Source organism: Papio anubis, chromosome 13 (genome assembly GCF_008728515.1).
Source record: "Papio anubis isolate 15944 chromosome 13, Panubis1.0, whole genome shotgun sequence".
Classification (NCBI taxonomy): domain Eukaryota; kingdom Metazoa; phylum Chordata; class Mammalia; order Primates; family Cercopithecidae; genus Papio; species Papio anubis.
Window position 1 is genome coordinate 1,907,399 of NC_044988.1, and position 17,703 is coordinate 1,925,101.

Sequence of the window (17,703 nt, forward strand, 5' to 3'; positions counted from 1 at the left end):
CCGGCTCCAGGAGGGGGGACCCGGGAGGAGCCGGGAGAGTTGAGGGTCCCGGTGGCCGCCGAAGGTAGGAGGAGCGGGGCGGGGCTCACACCCCTTCCAACCCTCGCCGGCCGCGTGCGGGGCCCCGGGGGAAACGCTGGCTTGGGGGGGGTGGGGCCCCCGAACCCTGGCTCGGAGCCGCTACGGCAAGTTGGACGAAGTTGAGGGAGGTTGCCGGGGTGGCGTGTGGGGGCGAACGCTGAGGTCGCTACTCCGGGACTCCCGCATCCAGACCTGGCGGGGACCTTCTCCAGCCTCCAGCCCCGCCTCTGCGGGATTGAGGTCGGAGCCACCCGAGAGCGCGGTGGGGAGGAGGAGGGCGCCCGGTCCCGGGGCTGGGGGCCTCTGTGATGCGGGCGGCCTGGGCGACCGCGGGGCGGCCTGTGACGTCGGGGCCCGGGCGCGGGTCCTCGGCGCTGTCCGGCCTGGCGCCTTCGCCCCTTCCCCGTCCGGTAGCTTCCAGCAGGCAGCGGGCATCGTATTTCAGTACTTCTTGTGGTGCTGATGGGATGTGCAACTTATAAATAGCTCCAGGCTGCTTTAAGAAAAGCGCTTTTAACCTTTCCAGCCAGAATATTCGGAGTTCCCCACTCCCTGTTTAGCAGGAAAAGCCAGTGCGCAGCGTGGTGTCCTGCTGCCTGCGGACGGGGAGGGAGTTCGTGCTCTCACCTGAACTGCGTCAGTGGCAGAGCCAGCATCGCTCCACCTGTGTTTCCTCTGTTTTCTTGAAATGAGGCAGCGGTCCCAAGGTTTGCAGAGCGTTAGGAGTGAGATGTGTAGATTGACCATTCCTGCCAACGCTTGGCGGAGTGTGCAGCGTGGCTTGCTGGTTTGTTCCTTGCTTGATAAAAATTGTGCATCGCAGCCCTGAGAAAACGTCTCAGGTTTCAGTATTGGGGCTTTGATGCGCAGCTGGGTAATGTTTACCTTTGTTTGTGAAAAGTTAAATCCAGAGTCATCACTTGTGAGAATCAAGTCACTACAATAAAGATGTTGAAAATGATATAAAAAAAAAAAAAAAAAGTTATTGACTATCTCACGAGCCTTTGATAGGCCAGTAAATTTCTGAGCAGATTATCTAAACAGACTGGAGATACATTGTGCATTTTATATCCTGTTTTTTATGTTTTTCTCTTAAATTTATTTACATGAATATAATAAAAGAATTGAGGAAGGCTAAGCTTTTCTTCACCCTTTATTTTTTCACAAATGAAAATGCTGGGCGCGGTGGCTCACGCCTGTAATCCCAGCACTTTGGGAGGCCAAGATGGGCGGGCCGCGAGGTCAGGAGATCCAGACTATCCTGGCTAACACGGTGAAACCCCGTTTCTATTAAAAATACAAAAAATTAGCCGGGCGCAGTGGCGGGCGCCTGTAGTACCAGCTACTCGGGAGGCTGAGGCAGGAGAATGGCTTGAACCTGGGAGGCAGAGCTTGCAGTGAATCGAGATCGCGCCACTGCACTCCAGCCTGGCGATAGAGGGAGACTCCGTCTCAAAAAAAGAAAAAAAAAAAGAAAATACGTATTCTGTTCTTCAGAAAAACGTGAGACGAGTTAGTGCTGTTAATACATTGATTTTTAGCTTTTTAAAAATTGTCATGCATTTTTGTGTTAAAAATTTTAAGCAATTCCAAAATGTATGAGGTTAAGTGAAAATCCTCTTATTTTTCCTACTGTTAACACTTTTCATTTATATACATAAATGCACAGAACTATTTCTTTTCTTTCTAAACTTAAGTGATATAAACTGGGTTGCAACCTGTTTCCCGCACTTAATGTTGTCATGTAGTACACTCAACTTTTTTTTTCTGTCAGTTGTTCAGTCTAAGTGATCTGGCTTTTGAAATCAACTAAAGGTATTTAGTTGATTTTGTAGTTAGAATGGAAATTTTATCATTCAAGTTCTTTTTCAAGTATGTGTTATTTCAGGAGCAAACAGCTCATTAATTTCCATTTATGTAGTTACTGTACTAAATTTATCTATAATGGGTGTCAAAGAGCTATTCTCTCAAGGTTTTATAGCCCTAGTTGATATGAAGCACTGTACTTTTCTAACATTCAAAATTTTTGATTTAGTTAGAATGTTGTAAGTGAATGCTTAGCATAGACAAAAATAAAACATGTTTGACATATCATAGAAATGTTAATCCTGAAAGAATGTGGAAGTCACAAGCTTTTCCTATGGAAAAGGGTTGGGTTTTTTTTGTTTTGTTTTGTTTTTTTGAGACAGAGTCTTGCTCTGTCGCCCAGGCTGGAGTGCAGTGGCATGATCTTGGCTCACTACAACTACCTTCTGGGTTCAAGCGATTCTCCTGCCTCAGCCTCCTGAGCAGCTGGGAGTGCAGGCGCGCGCCACCATGCCCAGCTACTTTTTGTTTATTTTTTACTAGTGGCAGGGGTTCACCATGTTGGCCAGGATAGTCTCGATCTCTTGACCTTATGGTCTGCCTGCCTTGGCCTCCCAAAGTGCTGGGATTACAGATGTGAGCCACCGTGCCTGGCCTAATTTTTTGTATTTTTAGTAGAGATGGGGTTTCATCATGTTGTCCAGGCTGGTCTTAAACTCCTGACTTCAGGTGATCCGCCTGTCTCAGCCTCCCAAAGTGCAGGTGTGAGCCACGATGCCCGACCAAAAATGTAGATTTTTTAATGTCTAACTATCTGTCTAGCAATATATATAAACCCTTGGGAGAGCCTTGCTCAATAAGTTCATTCTTAAAGTCCTGAGAGGCTGTTTCAGTTTTGGTTTTTCTAGCCTTTCAGAATTATGTGCTTTGAAACAGCTCAACTTTATTTTGTGGGAAATCTTACTGTAAATTTTATTGTATTCTGTTTCTTTACCTGGGCTTGGTTTAGATGGTGGTGAATGCATGTGCCAGCCTTTTCTTGGCGAGGTTAGTGAAATGCAGTGCTTGCATTCTCCACTTGGAGCTGCTGATCCAGCACCCAAAAGCCCGATTCGTGGCAGTGTTGATCTTTTAGTACTAAATTGTGGGGAAAAAATTGGATGCTGATTATCTTTGTTTTGGGAGGGTTGGGAGGGAGAATGGAGATGTTTGTCCAAAACTGATAATTATTCTAATTATCTTTGTTTTGGGGGGGTTTGGGAGGGAAAATGAAATGTTTGCTTGATATTGATAATTATTCTAATAAGTAGCCCATTGTATTTAACAGTTTTCAGTTTATACTGTTCAAAAAGGCTTTAATATGGTGTACAGTAAATGTCCTATTTTAAGTTTGATGAATTCCAAATTTAATTGACACAATTGCAAAGTAACTTGGAGGAAGCAGAAAGGTGGGATAAGCACCTATAAGTAGTTCTGTAGTTGAGTGGAGATAGTAAAAGATGTTTTTAAAACTATGGGTTGGAAATAGGAAATCGGAAACTGTGTTAACTCTTTTTACACTGACGTAAAAGTATGGAAAAGTTTTGTTACTGTTGACAAATTTTCTGATGACTGTTATGTCATGATCTATTGTAATTTTCAACTTGTTAGATAATTAACTTTCATAGTGGCTTTTTCTACCTTACGTTGTGAACGCCTTTTCCAGTTCTGAACTCTTTTCTATTTTTATTTTTTTGAATGGAGCCTCGCTCTGTCCCCCAGGCTGGAGTGCAGTGGCACGATCTGGGCTTACTGCAGGCTCCACCTCCCGAGTTCAGCCATTCTTCTGCCTCAGCCTCCTGAGTAGCTGGGACTACAGGCACCTGCCACCATGCCCAGCTAATTTTTTGTATTTTTAGTAGAGACAGGGTTTCACCACATTAGCCAGGGTGGTCTCAATCTCCTGACCTGTAATCCCAGCATCTTGGGAGGCTGAGGCACGAGAATTGCTTGAGCCCAGGAGGCGGAGGTTGCAGTGAGCCAAGATTGCACACTGCACTGCACTCCAGGCTGGGTGACAGAGCGAGACTTATTTTAAGTATGTAAATAAATAAATAAATAAAATAGAAAATAAAAACAAAAACCTTAGTAGCCAGTGATAAGCCATAGTTGCCATGTAATGTGCAGTGGGGATTCTGAAAGCATAGTCTGAAATACAAGGTATTCTTTCGTTTTCTAGATAGGGCTCACGCACTGTGTTTTTGTAAGACTGCTTTTGTCAACTGTAGCTTATTTAGTAAAATATACCCATGGCTGTCACAGTTATTGGGAGGTGCCCGTAATTATAGGTAAGCTTAGTTTGTCATATACTTTCTAGGATATAGGGAAAGCATGCTTTAATAGTAACATTCTATTAAAAAGTCGTAGACTGTGGGCAGTTGTAGCATCAGCAACTTTTTTCTTTGAGGTTTTCTAAACTTCCTGAATTTTCCTATGACACTGATTTCTAGAAAAATGAAATTTACAAGTACCTGTAAAGTTTAGTACTGTGCTGTTGCAGATGCTGTGTTCCAACTGTGCTTTGATTTTCTGTTGGTAGGTCAGAAGCGGACTCCTAGAAGAGGGGAGCAGCAAGGATGGAATGACAGCCGTGGGCCAGAGGGGATGCTTGAAAGAGCTGAGCGGAGACCCTACAGGGAGTACCGACCCTATGAGACCGAGAGGCAGGCGGACTTCACAGCTGAGAAGTTTCCAGATGAAAAGTACGTGCTGCAGTCCTCGGCAGGGCGGGTGGGGAACCAGAAAGGTTTTTAGAAAATGCTACTTTCTTTTTTTTTTTTTTTCTGAGATAGAGTTTCACCCTTGTCGCCTAGGCTGAAGTGCAATGGCACAATCTCTGCTCACTGCAACGTCCGCTCCCAGGTTCAAGCAATTCTCCTGCCTCAGCCTCCTGAGTAGCTGGGATTACAGGCGCCCACCACCACGCCTGGCTAATTTTGTATTTTTAGTAGAGACGGAGTTTCTCCATATTGGTCAGGCTGGTCTTGAACTCCTAACCTCAGGTTCCGCCCGCCTTGGCCTTCCAAAGTGCTGGGATTACAGGAGTGGGCCACCATGCCTGGTCCAGAAAATGCTACTTTCTACTGGCTACTGCTTTTGTGTTATCAGTCCTGGGAATGTTTTACTAATTTATGTGCAATTCATATTACCTTAGATGATGAGAAGGATCTTCCTTTTTCCTTTACGCCTTGGTTCAGGAAATGATTTTACAATTAACAATGAATTGCTTATTGGTAACTGAAGAGCACTCTTAAAAAGAAATTACACAGGAGGGTGTTGAACTGGTAAAGTTTTGTTTTGAAGTCGTAGATTAGAGATATAATTTTGGACTAGGGATATAATTATGGTTTTTGATTTCGCATTACCGATTTCGACTGCTCAATGGATTGAAGTCAGTTCCTAGCTCCACGGTCAGGTCAGTAGGCTGCCACGGTGAAATTTGAAGAAGACTCTGTTGTGATGTGTAATACCAGTTTCTGGCGGGCATGGCTGCTCTCGGAAGTCCCCTAACACGGACGGAGGTCGTGGGCTGGTGGAGTGTTGTGTGGCTGCTGAGTGATGCAGCAGTGTGGTGGCCGCCGCACTCCACCTGAACACAGGGAGGGGTTGTGTCTTATGCTTGGCACTAGCAGGGTGGGTACTTGCTGCTTAAAGCCTTTGTTTAATCATTTAACCTGTTTATGTTAAACAGAAACAACTCATGAATCACATTTCAAGGAAAATTAAACAGGCTAAGGAAGGCTAGAATAGTGAACAGTGAAATGTCAAGGGAGCCATTTTTCCAAACTCTTTCTGCTTCTTGACTGCTAATTCCATTCCATTTAGGATTCTGGCTACAAGTTTTAACCAAAACATGTGGCTTTGTAAAACTATACTACAGGGCCTATTACAAACAAAACAAAACAATAGTCCAGCAGAGAGTAACTTAGCCTGGGTGGGCTGAGCAGGTGATGACTCACGCAGAACTGTTCACCTAGAAGTTACACATTCAAGACATTGAGATGGTCTGTCTGCAACCATGTTGGAGGGAGAAACTTACAGAAAGGCTTAATTTTGCCCCTTTTTTGGTGATTACTTCAGATCTGCTGTGTAGTAAGCACAGACTACTTGCTTCTGCAAAGCTTCCGGGAGCAGAGCTGCTGATTTTCGGAAGCATTTGGGTATTTATTCTCCCCTCACTTCAGGGATTCTGTGGAAACGAAGAAATTATAGTTGACTTGCACAAACCCATGTTTCCCCCCTTTTTTCGTAGCAAGACTATGTAGTCTTTAAAAAGGATAAAATAGATCTTTATATGTGACATGAAAAGATAGCTATTAAGTGAAATAATACGTATATGGAAGAGTAAGGTGGGATATGGAATTATGGAGGGTTTTTTTTTTATTTAAATAAATTCAGAATTACAGAAGAGTTTTAAGAATTATACAAAGAATTTCCATCTGCCCTTCAAGACTCCCCGCACACTAACTTTTTACCACATTTGCTTCATCATCCATGCCCCACCGCACCACACAGCCTTTTCTTGTTATTTGAGAATACGGTGTAGGAATTTCCCCTTACTCCTAAATACTTTAAACGCATTTTCTAACAACATGATACAATTTTCAAACTCATTAAAATGAATACAATACTGTTATCTAATTGTCTAAATTACTAGTCTACAGACTTTACTCAGATTTCACCAATTGTCCCAGTGATGTCTTTTAACAAAGGAGAAAACATTTCTGGTTCAGGATCCACTCCAGGTAAATGCATCGTATTTAGTCATCTTTAATTAGGAACAGCTCCTTAGCCTTCCTTGGTCTTTATGAATTTGGCATTTTGAAGAGCATGGGCCAGTTATTTTATAACATGTCTCAGATTTTGAGGTTTTCTGATGTTTCCTCATGGAACGAGATTGCGCACTTTTGGCAGAAATGCCACAGAAGGAATGTGTTCTCAGTGCGTCACAGTACAGATATGTAGGGAATTTTCATTTTCGAGGAAATTTGAATCTTGATATCAGAAAACATTTTCTTAGTTTCTTAAATAATACTCTTAATAAATAAAACATAGAAAGTTTTATGTCTGACAAACTCACAAGCAAAAGAAAGAAAATAACATTCGAGCCAAGCATCCTGCTTTATACAAAAACCCTGTGATTCACTGTCTTACAACAATCCTAGCAAGTAGACATGACACTTGTTTCACACGTGGGAAGCCTGGAGCCTGTGGAGTTACGAATGAGGAGTTCAGTTTGGACACCAAGTTTCATTTTGAAAACATAAAAAGTTCTGGAGAAGGATGGCGATGATAGTTGCACAACAATGTGAATGTACTTAATGCCACAGAACTGAACACTTAAAAATGATTAAAATGGTAAATGTTATGGTATGTATATTTTACCACAATTTGTTTAAAGCTTGTTAATAATGGGGGGAGGGTCAACATCTGAGGGATTTTTTTTTTCAGAACAGGAATTTATTTTAAATGACCAGTAAACTACAGAAAGGAAGAGCCAGAATTCATCTAGACAGAGGCAGACTAATCTCCTAACAGTCTGTGTTCTAAGAGTTCAGTTAAGTTCATTTGGAGCCTAAGGAAAAATTCCTACTGCTATTAAAAACAGTAGTTTACTGCCGGAATATGTGCGCCACATGATATAGCAGATCTCGGGGGCGGAGACATGCCCGTTAATCCCAGCACCGCTTATGACGTTGCTTCCTTGGGAAGAAAACGCGCGCTCTGCCTAGGCAGAACAGAAGTCCATGTCAGCTGGCTGTGACAAGACTACTGCACACATTGCTGAAACTCTGGGTCTGTTTCCTCATTGAAAAATGGAGAGGGCTGATTTTAGATAATCTTTCGAGATTATGAAGATTCTATAATTCTGTCCAATAAACGTGTAGGTATCAAAGAAACTCAAGGTGACACCCTTTTTCACTCTCAGATAAGCAAATATCAAATTGTAATTTAGCATATTCAAGCTTGGGGAAAGTGCTCTAAGAGACGCTGTCGGTGATGCGGTGGCTCACGCCTGTAATCCCAGCACTTTGGGTAGGCTGAGGCAGGGAGAACACCTGAGGTCAGGAGTTCCAGACCAGCCTGGCCAACATAGTGAAACCCTGCCTCTATTAAAAATTCAAAAATTAGTGGGGTGCGCCTGTAATCCCAGTTACTCGGGAGGCTGAGGCAGGAGAATCGCTTGAACCCGGGAGGCAGAGGTTGCAGTGAACTGAGATCCCACCACTGCACTCTAGCCTGTGTGACATAGCGAGATTCTGTCTCAAAAAAAAAAAAAGAATTTATAGGTTGCGCACAGTGGCTCACACCTGAAATCCCAGCACTTTGGGAGACAGAGGCAGGCAGATCACCTGTGCTCAGGAATTCGATTCCAGCCTGGCCAACATGGTGAAACCATGTCTCTACTAAAAATACAAAATTAACTGGGTGTGGTAGCACACGCCTATAATCCCAGCTAGTCTGGAGGCTGAGGCAGGAGAATTGCTTAAACCCAGGAAGTGGAGGTTGCAGTGAGCCAAGATTGCGCCACGTCACTCCAACCTGTGTGACAGGCGAGACTCTGTCTCTAAAAAAAAAAAAAAAAAAAAAAAAAAAATTTACTGTTGGCTGGGCACAGTGGCTCATACCTATAATCCTAGCACTTGGGAGGCCTAAGCAGGCGGATCTCTTGAACCCAGTAATTTTAGACCAGCCTGGGTGACATGGTGAAACCTGCATCTCTACAAAACGTACAAAAATTAGCCGAGTGTGGTGGCACACACCTGTAGTCTCAGCTGCTTGGGGACTGACCTGGGAAGATTGTTTGAGCCCTGGAGGTCAAGGCTGCAGTGAGCAGTGATTGGGCCACTGTACTCCAGCTTGGACAACAGGGTGAGATACTGTCTTTAAAAAAAAAAAAGAAAAAAAATTACTGTTACTTTTCTCTTGTTTGTTTTAGAGCCATACTTCAGATTTCTTTTTTTGAGGCAAGGTGTTGCTCTGTTTCCCAGGCTGGAGTGCAGTGGCAGGATCTCGGCTCACTGCACTCCTGGGCTCAAGTAATCCTCCCACCTCAGCCTCCTGAGTAGCTGAGATTACAGGCATGCACCACCATCGCTGGCTAATTTTTACATGTTTTAGCAGAGATGGGGTTTTGCCGTGTTGCCCAAGGTGGTCTGGAACTCCTGGGCCCAAGTGATCCAACTGCGTTGGCCTCCCGAAGTGCTGGGATTACAGTCGTGAGCCACCACTCCCAGCCTGCTTTAGATTTTCTTTTTTTCTGTTTTTTTTTTTTTTTAAGACAAGGTCTCGCTTTGTCGCCCGGGCTGGAGTGCAGTGGCGCCATCTCAGCTCACTGCAACCTCTGCCTCCCGGGTTCAAGCGATTCTCCTGCTGCAGCCCCCCAACTAGCTGGGATTACAGGCGTCCGCCACCAAGCCTGGCTAATTTTTGTATTTTTAGTAGAGTTGGGGTCTCACCATATTGGCCAGGCTGGTCTCAAACTCCTGACCTCAAGTGATCTGCCCGTCTTTGGCCTCCCAAAGTGCTGGGATTATAGGCGTGAGCCAACAGGCGTGAGCCACCAAGACCAGCCTGCTTTAAATATTTGCTATAGTTTAGAATCAAGAGTCAGGTTTTGCAAAGATTTCTATTTTTGGTTAGAGGAGGTGGGAGACAGAAAAGCCAACTTGGAGAATGTAATCCCAGTACTTTGGGAGGCCAAGGCGGGTGGATCACTTGAGGTAGGGCGTTTGAGACCAGCCTGGAGAACGTGGTGAAACCCCATTTCTACTAAAAATACAAAAACTAGCTGAGCATGGTGGTGGGCGCCTGTAGTCCCAGCTACCCAGGGGGCTGAGGTGGAAGAGTTGCTTCTGGGAGGCGGAGGTTGCAGTGAGCCGAGATGGCACCACTGCTCTCCAGCCCCGATGACAGAGCGAGACTCAGCATCTCAAAAAAACAAAAAAACAAAAAAAGGTTTTTTGTTTTGTTTAATTTTATTATTTTTTAAAATAGAGACAGGATCTCACTATGTTGCCCACGCTGGTCTGGAACTCCTGGTGTTTCTTATAAGAGACTGGTATAACATTAATGATCAGTACTTCTGTATTTCTTTATTTTTTGAGTGAGGAAGATTGTGAGTTTTGTATTTTTTTTACCCACTATTGTGTAGCGGCTTTTTTCCCCGAGATGGAGTCTTGCTCACGCCCAGGCTGGAGTGCAGTGGTGCTGACCGCCTCACTGCAAGCTCCCCTCCCAGGTTCACCATTCTGCCTCAGCCTCCCAAGGAGCTGGGACTACAGGCTTCGCCACCACGCCGCTAATTTTTGTATTTTAGTAGAGATGGGGTTTCACTGCTGGCCAGGATGGTCTCACCTGCTGACCTCATGATCCACCTGCCTCGCCTTCCAAAGTGCTGGGATTACAGGCGTGAGCCACTGCGCCCGCCTAGCGGCTTCTTAGTGTAACACTTTAGCCATAAAAGTAGGTTGTAGCATACCTCTAGTGCTGGTGTTCGAGCCACTAATGCCACTAGGTTTCTTGATGCCAGGACGTCTATTAAATAAGTAATTTCTTGTGATTTTAAATGTTTTTAAAAGCCTTGCCAAATTAGAAAACATTTCTCTTATTAAACCAGTGTTACAATGGTGAAAAAGAGCTTAGAGCTTAGTGAAGGAGAGACGAGTCCTCAGAAAGTGATGGTGACCAGCAACGGTGCAGGGAGGAGTGGGTGAGCAATCAGGTCCTGGCTCCAGGCTCTGATGTGGCAGAGGAAGAAGAGGGAGGGGTGGCTTGGACTCTTGCTCATGTTGTGAGTTGGGGGTCACAGGAGGAATAAGGGCTCCATGTTGGGCATGTGTGTGCCTGACATGGGGATGTCCAGGTGGAGATGTCTAGGAAGTAACTGGCTTCCTGTCCTGCAATCAGATGAGAGACACAGGGCCAGTTAGCATTAGCACGGAGGCCAGGTGATGTGGCGTGAGCCGAGATCCTGCCACTGCACTCCAGCCTGGGCAACAGAGCACGGCCCTGCCTCAAAGAAAGAAATCTAAAGTAGGGTTCTCATAAAACAGACAAAAGGAAAGTGGGAGGCCAACAAGGATGAGGACAGATGGGTATCCGTGTAGAGCACCAAGACAAATGGTTAGGCACGAGAGGCAGGCGGAGAGCTTTTCTGTTCTCTGCATCTTGAATTGGCTGCCTCTGAGAAGTGGAATTGCGTGGCTGAGGAACAGTGTGAGTTTTGTACCATGTTTGGGTATTACCTATTCTAAAAATAATTTTCTAAGGGCAGGCAGAAAAGAGAAGCCAGAAAAGTCAGGAAGATTGGTGGCCAGCAGTGTCATATGACACTGGGGTCAAATCACACGAAGACAAAAGTTGCTCTTGGGCTTAACAAAGAGGTCTTCAGCTGCCCTTCGCCGTTTTTCTGGAGTGATGAGGTGGAAGGCAGGTTGAGGCTTTCACAGTTCCAATACTGGCTGGTTGTGTGTTTAGGAGGGAGATTTGGGAAGGGGCATAATTTGAAGTTTAACCATTTTTCTTATACAAAACATTCCAAATTTAACTTAAAGATTTAGTATTAGGACAGGAATGGACTTTAGAGTTTATTTATCTAACATCCTTATTTTTTGAGTAAGGAAACTAGATCCAGAGAAAGGAATGCCCCACTCGGATTAGTACTGGGGCCTGTCTAGCACCTGCCTCTCATAGGCTGGCCCCACCACTTAGCCTACTCTGTGCTTCCGTTTCCTCCTCTGTAGGCAATAACTGTATATTAAAGATTTGTCTGCGAGCATCCGGTTACTATATGTAAAGTGCTCAGAACAATGCCGGTATATAGTCTACAGTGTGTGCTCACTAAAGGTTCCCTATCAATTTATGATTCGAGCCACCATTCTTTCCAGTCTATTATAACCATGATTTTCTTTTAGAATTTTTTTCCGGAGGAGACCTTAGACCTTTAATTTACCAGTTTTTATTATATCCATTTCTTCCTAGACCAGGTGATAGGTTTGATCGAGACAGACCGCTGAGAGGACGTGGAGGCCCAAGAGGGGGTATGCGCGGCAGAGGCAGAGGTGGCCCCGGCAACAGAGTTTTTGATGCTTTTGACCAGAGAGGAAAGCGAGAATTTGAAAGATACAGTGGGAATGACAAAATGTAAGTTTCTTTGTAAATGCTATTTTCACTTTAAGATGTTGGCAGCACATGGTATGAATCTATTCTGCGTTAATATTTAGTTAACTTTCTAGTACTGTGTTGCTATTCCTGTGAGAAGCTGATCCTGGGATTTTCATGACCCACTCTTTCTGATGTGGAGATTGACCGGAGACTAGCTTCTGGTTTACCGGACTTTTCTTGCTTTCCGTAGAGCAGTCAGAACTGAAGACAACATGGGTGGATGTGGAGTTCGAACCTGGGGATCAGGCAAAGATACCAGGTACGGTGTAAGTGTGTGCCCTCTGAGAACCCGCAGTTAAGTGGAAATCTCTGGATCTTTGCTTTTCTTGAAAATGATGTTTCCGTGTTGTGCTTTGTACCTCTGTGCCCCTAAGGAGAGACTGACTTTAGGCTTTTGTTTAGTGAGATAACTTTTTAAAACAGGTTTGCTATGTTGCAGTTAGATTTAAACTGCTTTTAAAATTCTGTAGCCAAACATATTTGTGACAGATGACCATGTATTTGCTGATGCCTCAAACATATGGCACTGTACATTTGCACATGCCTCAAAATGCTTTTTGTTGGCTGCACACGGTGGCTCACGCCTGTAATCCCAGTACTTTGGGAGGCCAAGGCGGGTGGATCACTTGAGGTAGGGCGTTTGAGACCAGCCTGGAGAACGTGGTGAAACCCCATTTCTACTAAAAATACAAAAACTAGCTGAGCATGGTGGTGGGCGCCTGTAGTCCCAGCTACCCAGGGGGCTGAGGTGGAAGAGTTGCTTCTGGGAGGCGGAGGTTGCAGTGAGCCGAGATGGCACCACTGCTCTCCAGCCCCGATGACAGAGCGAGACTCAGCATCTCAAAAAAACAAAAAAAGGTTTTTTGTTTTGTTTAATTTTATTATTTTTTAAAATAGAGACAGGATCTCACTGGTCTGGAACTCCTGGGCTCAGGCAGTCCTCCTGCCTCAGCCTCCCAAAGTGCTAGGATTACAGGCATGAGCCACCACATCCGGCCTGAAATGCTTTTTAAATTCCTGGATATTCTATATGTTTTTACCTTTCAAAGTTCATGTGGATCCTTGACACATCTTCATTTTATAAAATCATTTGTAGATTGAAACTTAGTGACAGGTTTCACCTGAGGCTCAAGTTGGACATTTCTCTGAGGCTTCATGGTGCCTTAGATGTGTGCCAGTCCTGCTAGTTAGAGTGGATGCATGGTTCTGCTCTGTTTTATTTCACAGCTGGAGGGATGATGCCTTCCTGGTGTCTGCAGAAGAAGAGGTAGGGCACGCGGCAGGCAGGGCAGTGTGAGCAGTGCTACAGGGCAGGCTTCCCGCTAGCGCAAAGGCTTGAGGGGATCCAGGCTTCCACTTGGAAGAATATAATCTTTTTTTTGAGACGGAGTCTTGCTCTGTCACCCAGGCTGGAGTGCAATGGCGTGATCTCGGCTCACTGCAACCTCCACCGCCCAGGTTCAAGCGATTCTCCTGCCTCAGCCTCCCAGGTAGCTGGGACTACAGGTGCATGCCACCATGCCCGGCTAATTTTTGTGTTTTTAGTAAAGAGTGGGTTTCACAACATTGGTCAGGCTGGTCTCGAACTCCTGACCTCAGGTAATCCGCCCGCCTCGGCCTCCCAGAGTGCTGGGATTACAGGCGTGAACCACCATGCCTGGCCAGAATATAAGCTTTTTACATGAACTTATTTTTCTTAAATTGTTGTCCTTAAAGACAAATGTATAAACTAATACCAAATGTAACAATGTTAGATTTACTACCATTGCTCATTTGTGTTCTCCTTGAAAAGAAGAGAAACTTGTTGAGTGTTTCTCTATCTGGGGTTCTGCAGGATCTTGATGACAGATCTTTTCATTTTGTTTTATTTTACTTTGATAATATATTTTAAAAAGTAATATAGGCACCACCTTCTTTCTTTTTCTTTTTCTTTTTTTTTTTTTTGAGATGGAGTCTCGCTCTGTCGCCCAGGCTGGAGTGCAGTGGCCGGATCTCCGCTCACTGCAAGCTCCGCCTCCTGGGTTTACGCCATTCTCCTGCCTCGGCCTCCCAAATAGCTGGGACTACAGGCGCCCGCCACCTCGCCTGGCCAGCTTTTTGTATATTTTAGTAGAGACGGGGTTTCACCGGGTTGGCCAGGATGGTCTCGATCCGCCCGTCTCGGCCTCCCAAAGTGCTGGGATTACAGGCTTGAGCCACCGCGCCCGGCTTTTTTTTTTTTTTTTTTTGAGACAGAGTCTCATTCTGTCACCCAGGCTGGAGTGCAGTGGTGTGATCTCGGCTCACTGCAACTTCCACCTCCCAGGTTCAAGCAATTCTCCTGCCTTAGCTTCCCGAATAGCTGGGATTATAGGTGCCCGCCGCTACGCCTGGTTACTTTTTGTATTTTTAGTAGAGATGCAGTTTCACCATGTTGGCCAGGCTGGTCTCAAACTCCTGACCTCAGGTGATCCACCTGCCTCGGCCTTCCAAAGTGCTGGGATTATAGGCATGAGCTACCATGCCTGGCTTGGGCACCTTCTTTCTTAATCATCAGATTTACCACCTTATCTAATACCACCACTTCATTTCCGTTTGCCTTTGAACTTAAAATCATTTTGGCTCTAAGTGGTTACTTATCCTGGAGCGCCAGCCTTGGCCTTGTAATGTTAAGAGGTGACCACTTGTGCCCCTGGCAGGCTGGCATGTCTCATTGTTAAAATGACATGTGCCCCATGGCACTCATTTTGGATTGGTTTGTGAGTTAGAAAGTCAGAGCTCTTTTTTTTTCCCCCTCTCTCTCTAAGACAGGGTCTGACTCTGTTGCCTATGCTGGAGGATGGTGGCTCAGTCTTGGCTTACCATAACCTTGAAACGCCAGGCTCAGTTGATTTCTTCCACCTCAGCTTCCCGAGTAGCTGGGACTACAGGCGCTTTTTTTTTTTTTTTTTTTTTTTTTGAGACAGAGTCTCACTCTATTGCCCAGGATGGAGTGCAGTGGCGTGATCTCGGCTCACTGCAACCTCTCCCTCCCGGGTTCAAGTGATTATCCTGCCTCAGCTTCCCTAGTAGCTGGGACTACAGGTGCATGCAACCATGCCCGGCTAATTTTTTTTTTTTTTTTTGTATTTTTGGTAGAGATGGGGTTTCACCGTGTTAGCCAGGATGGTCTTAATCTCCTGACCTCATGATCCGCCTGCCTCAGCCTCCCAAAGTGCTGGGATTACAGACATGAGCCACCGCGCCCGGCCTTTTTTGTATTTTTAGTAGAGATGCAGGTCTGCCATGTTTCCCAGGCTGGTGTCAAACTTCTGGGCTCAAGCAGTTCACCTGCCTTGGCTCCCAAAGAGCTAAGACTACAGGCGTAAGCCACCACACCCAGCTAGTCAAAGCTCTTAGGTGGTTAGAATTTGTAATGGAAAGCTTTTCTTAGAATAAAACTAATTTCTTAATAAATAGAGATAAATTTTATTTATTTATACATTTACTTCATACATTTCTTAATAAATGGAGTAAGAAATTTATTTCTTAATAAATCAGCTTGAGGTCATGAAAATGATGCAGTGCGAAGGAGTTATGTGCTACTTTAGATTAGTGAGAAGAAAGTGGAGGTGAGCCTGACACAGTAAGTAATGGTTTGTGGCTGGCAAAGCCCAAGTGCTTCGCCGTGTATTAAAGGTTTAAGGGCCTTGCGGTAGTTTAGTATTCCTATTTGAAGACACTGATAGCAATAACTGGGTTTAAGGACAAAATGCCTTCAAACTGGTATGACTGCGCCATTTCAGTAATAATGCTTTTCTTCAACAGTTTGACAGTGCTAAAATATAATTTTTTCTATTTGTGCTGGAATAGAATTTTTCCATCTGCAATAATTTAAAAAGTGTATCAGATATTATTGTTAAAATGGGAATAGACACCCATGAATGCAGTTTTCAGTAATGCTGCCTTTCAACTTTTATTGTGAAGAGCAAGACAGTTTTATTTGTTCTCAAAGCAACATTTGATGAAAATCTGTTTGTTGTCAGAGATTTGATTAAGTGTGAGGTCTGATTAAATTTGAACTAGGTAACAAAGCCTTGAAATGTGTAACATCATTTTATGGAACATACGTGCACAAATAGGGATTTTCTGCACCAGTACAACTGAAGTCAAAATATAGACATGGGCCTTAGGGTTATATCTTTCTTCTGATAAATCCAACATTGGTGATTTACCTTTTTTTTTTTGAGACAGAGTCTCACTCTGTTGCCAGGCTGGAGTGCAGTGGCACGATCTCAGCTCCCTGCAACCTCCGCCTCCCGGGTTCAAACGATTTTCCTGCCTCAGCCTCCCAAGTAGCTGGGACTACAGGCACGTGTTACCACGCCCAGCTAATTTTTGTATTTTTAGTAGAGATGGAGTTTCATCATGTTGGCCAGGATGGTCTCAATCCCCTGACCTCGTGATCTGCCCGCCTCGGCCTCCCAAAGTGCTGAGATTACAGGTATGAGCCACCGTGCCTGGCTGATTTACTTTCAACAAAATAGCAGAACCTGCCAAATTAATTGTGGCTAATTTTGAAACTTAATTGTCTTTCAGTTTTGATCATAGGGTTCTATAAGAGCTGTAGGCACAATATTTTATATTCATTTATAAAATAATTTAGGTCATCATCGGGGGGGACATCTGTGATTTTTCTTTTCTGTAAAATCAGCTAATTGCTGAAGTTTAAGAAATACTCAGTTTTTTTGTGGTTCATGCCTGTAATCCTAGCACTTAGGAAGGCTGAGGCAGGTGGATCACTGGAGTCCAGGAGTTCAAAACCAGCCTGAGGAACAAAGTGAAATCCCATCTGTACAAAAAATACAAAAAATTAGCCGGACATGGTGGTGTGTGCTTGTAGTCCCAGCTACTCCAGAGGCTGAGGTGGGAAGTTCCCTTGAGCCTGGGAGGTCGAGAGCACAGTGAGCTGTGATGGTGCCACTGCACTTCTGCTACCATGCCTGGCTAATTTTTGTATTTTCAGTAGAGACGGGGTTTCACCATGTTGGCCAGGCTGGTGTCAAACTCCTGGCCTTAAGTGACCCACCCTCCGTGGCCTCCCAGCGTGCTAGGATCCCAGGCGAGAGCCACCCTGCCGGCCTGGAACCTTCATTTTAAAAAATAAAAGTTAATTATTCAAGTTTTGTTTTAAAGAGTGAGTTTTTAAAAAATTGATTACAGAAGCTTGGAGTTGAGAATTTAATAATTATTTAAATTGTAAAAGTCTTTTCTGTTATTGTAGTTCAATTTATGGTTACTTTTTTTTTTAAAAAAACTTACTTTTGGCCGGGCGCGGTGGCTCAAGCCTGTAATCCCAGCACTTTGGGAGGCCGAGACGGGCGGATCACGAGGTCAGGAGATCGAGACCATCCTGGCGAACACGGTGAAACCCCGTCTCTACTAAAAAATACAAAAAACTAGCCGGGCGAGGTGGCGGGCGCCTGTGGTCCCAGCTACTCGGGAGGCTGAGGCAGGAGAATGGCGTAAGCCCGGGAGGCGGAGCTTGCAGTGAGCCGAGATCGCGCCACTGCACTCCAGCCTGGGCGACAGAGCGAGACTCCGTCTCAAAAAAAAAACAAAAACAAAAAAAACTTACTTTTAAAGCCCTCA

The 17,703-nt window shown here is 44.7% G+C and overlaps 2 protein-coding genes across 3 annotated transcripts in view; one reads left to right on the forward strand and one right to left on the reverse strand.

The window, feature by feature from the left end:
- HABP4 (hyaluronan binding protein 4) overlaps positions 1 to 17,703 on the forward strand; it is a 39,186-nt gene that overhangs the window by 562 nt on the left and 20,921 nt on the right. The window contains exons 2-4 of one of the 2 annotated variants that reach the window (XM_003912017.3): positions 4,466 to 4,628; positions 11,911 to 12,072; positions 12,284 to 12,352. In XM_003912017.3, the coding sequence (XP_003912066.2) occupies positions 4,466 to 4,628; positions 11,911 to 12,072; positions 12,284 to 12,352 (394 nt within the window). The remainder of the gene's footprint in view (positions 1 to 4,465; positions 4,629 to 11,910; positions 12,073 to 12,283; positions 12,353 to 17,703) is intronic. The other variant, XM_009189254.3, reaches the window with a different exon arrangement.
- CDC14B (cell division cycle 14B) overlaps positions 5,734 to 17,703 on the reverse strand; it is a 160,969-nt gene continuing 148,999 nt past the window's right edge. Inside the window, exon 13 of the mRNA XM_031654010.1 lies at positions 5,734 to 6,115. Coding sequence (XP_031509870.1) covers positions 6,091 to 6,115 — 25 coding nt within the window. The 3' untranslated portion in view covers positions 5,734 to 6,090. The remainder of the gene's footprint in view (positions 6,116 to 17,703) is intronic.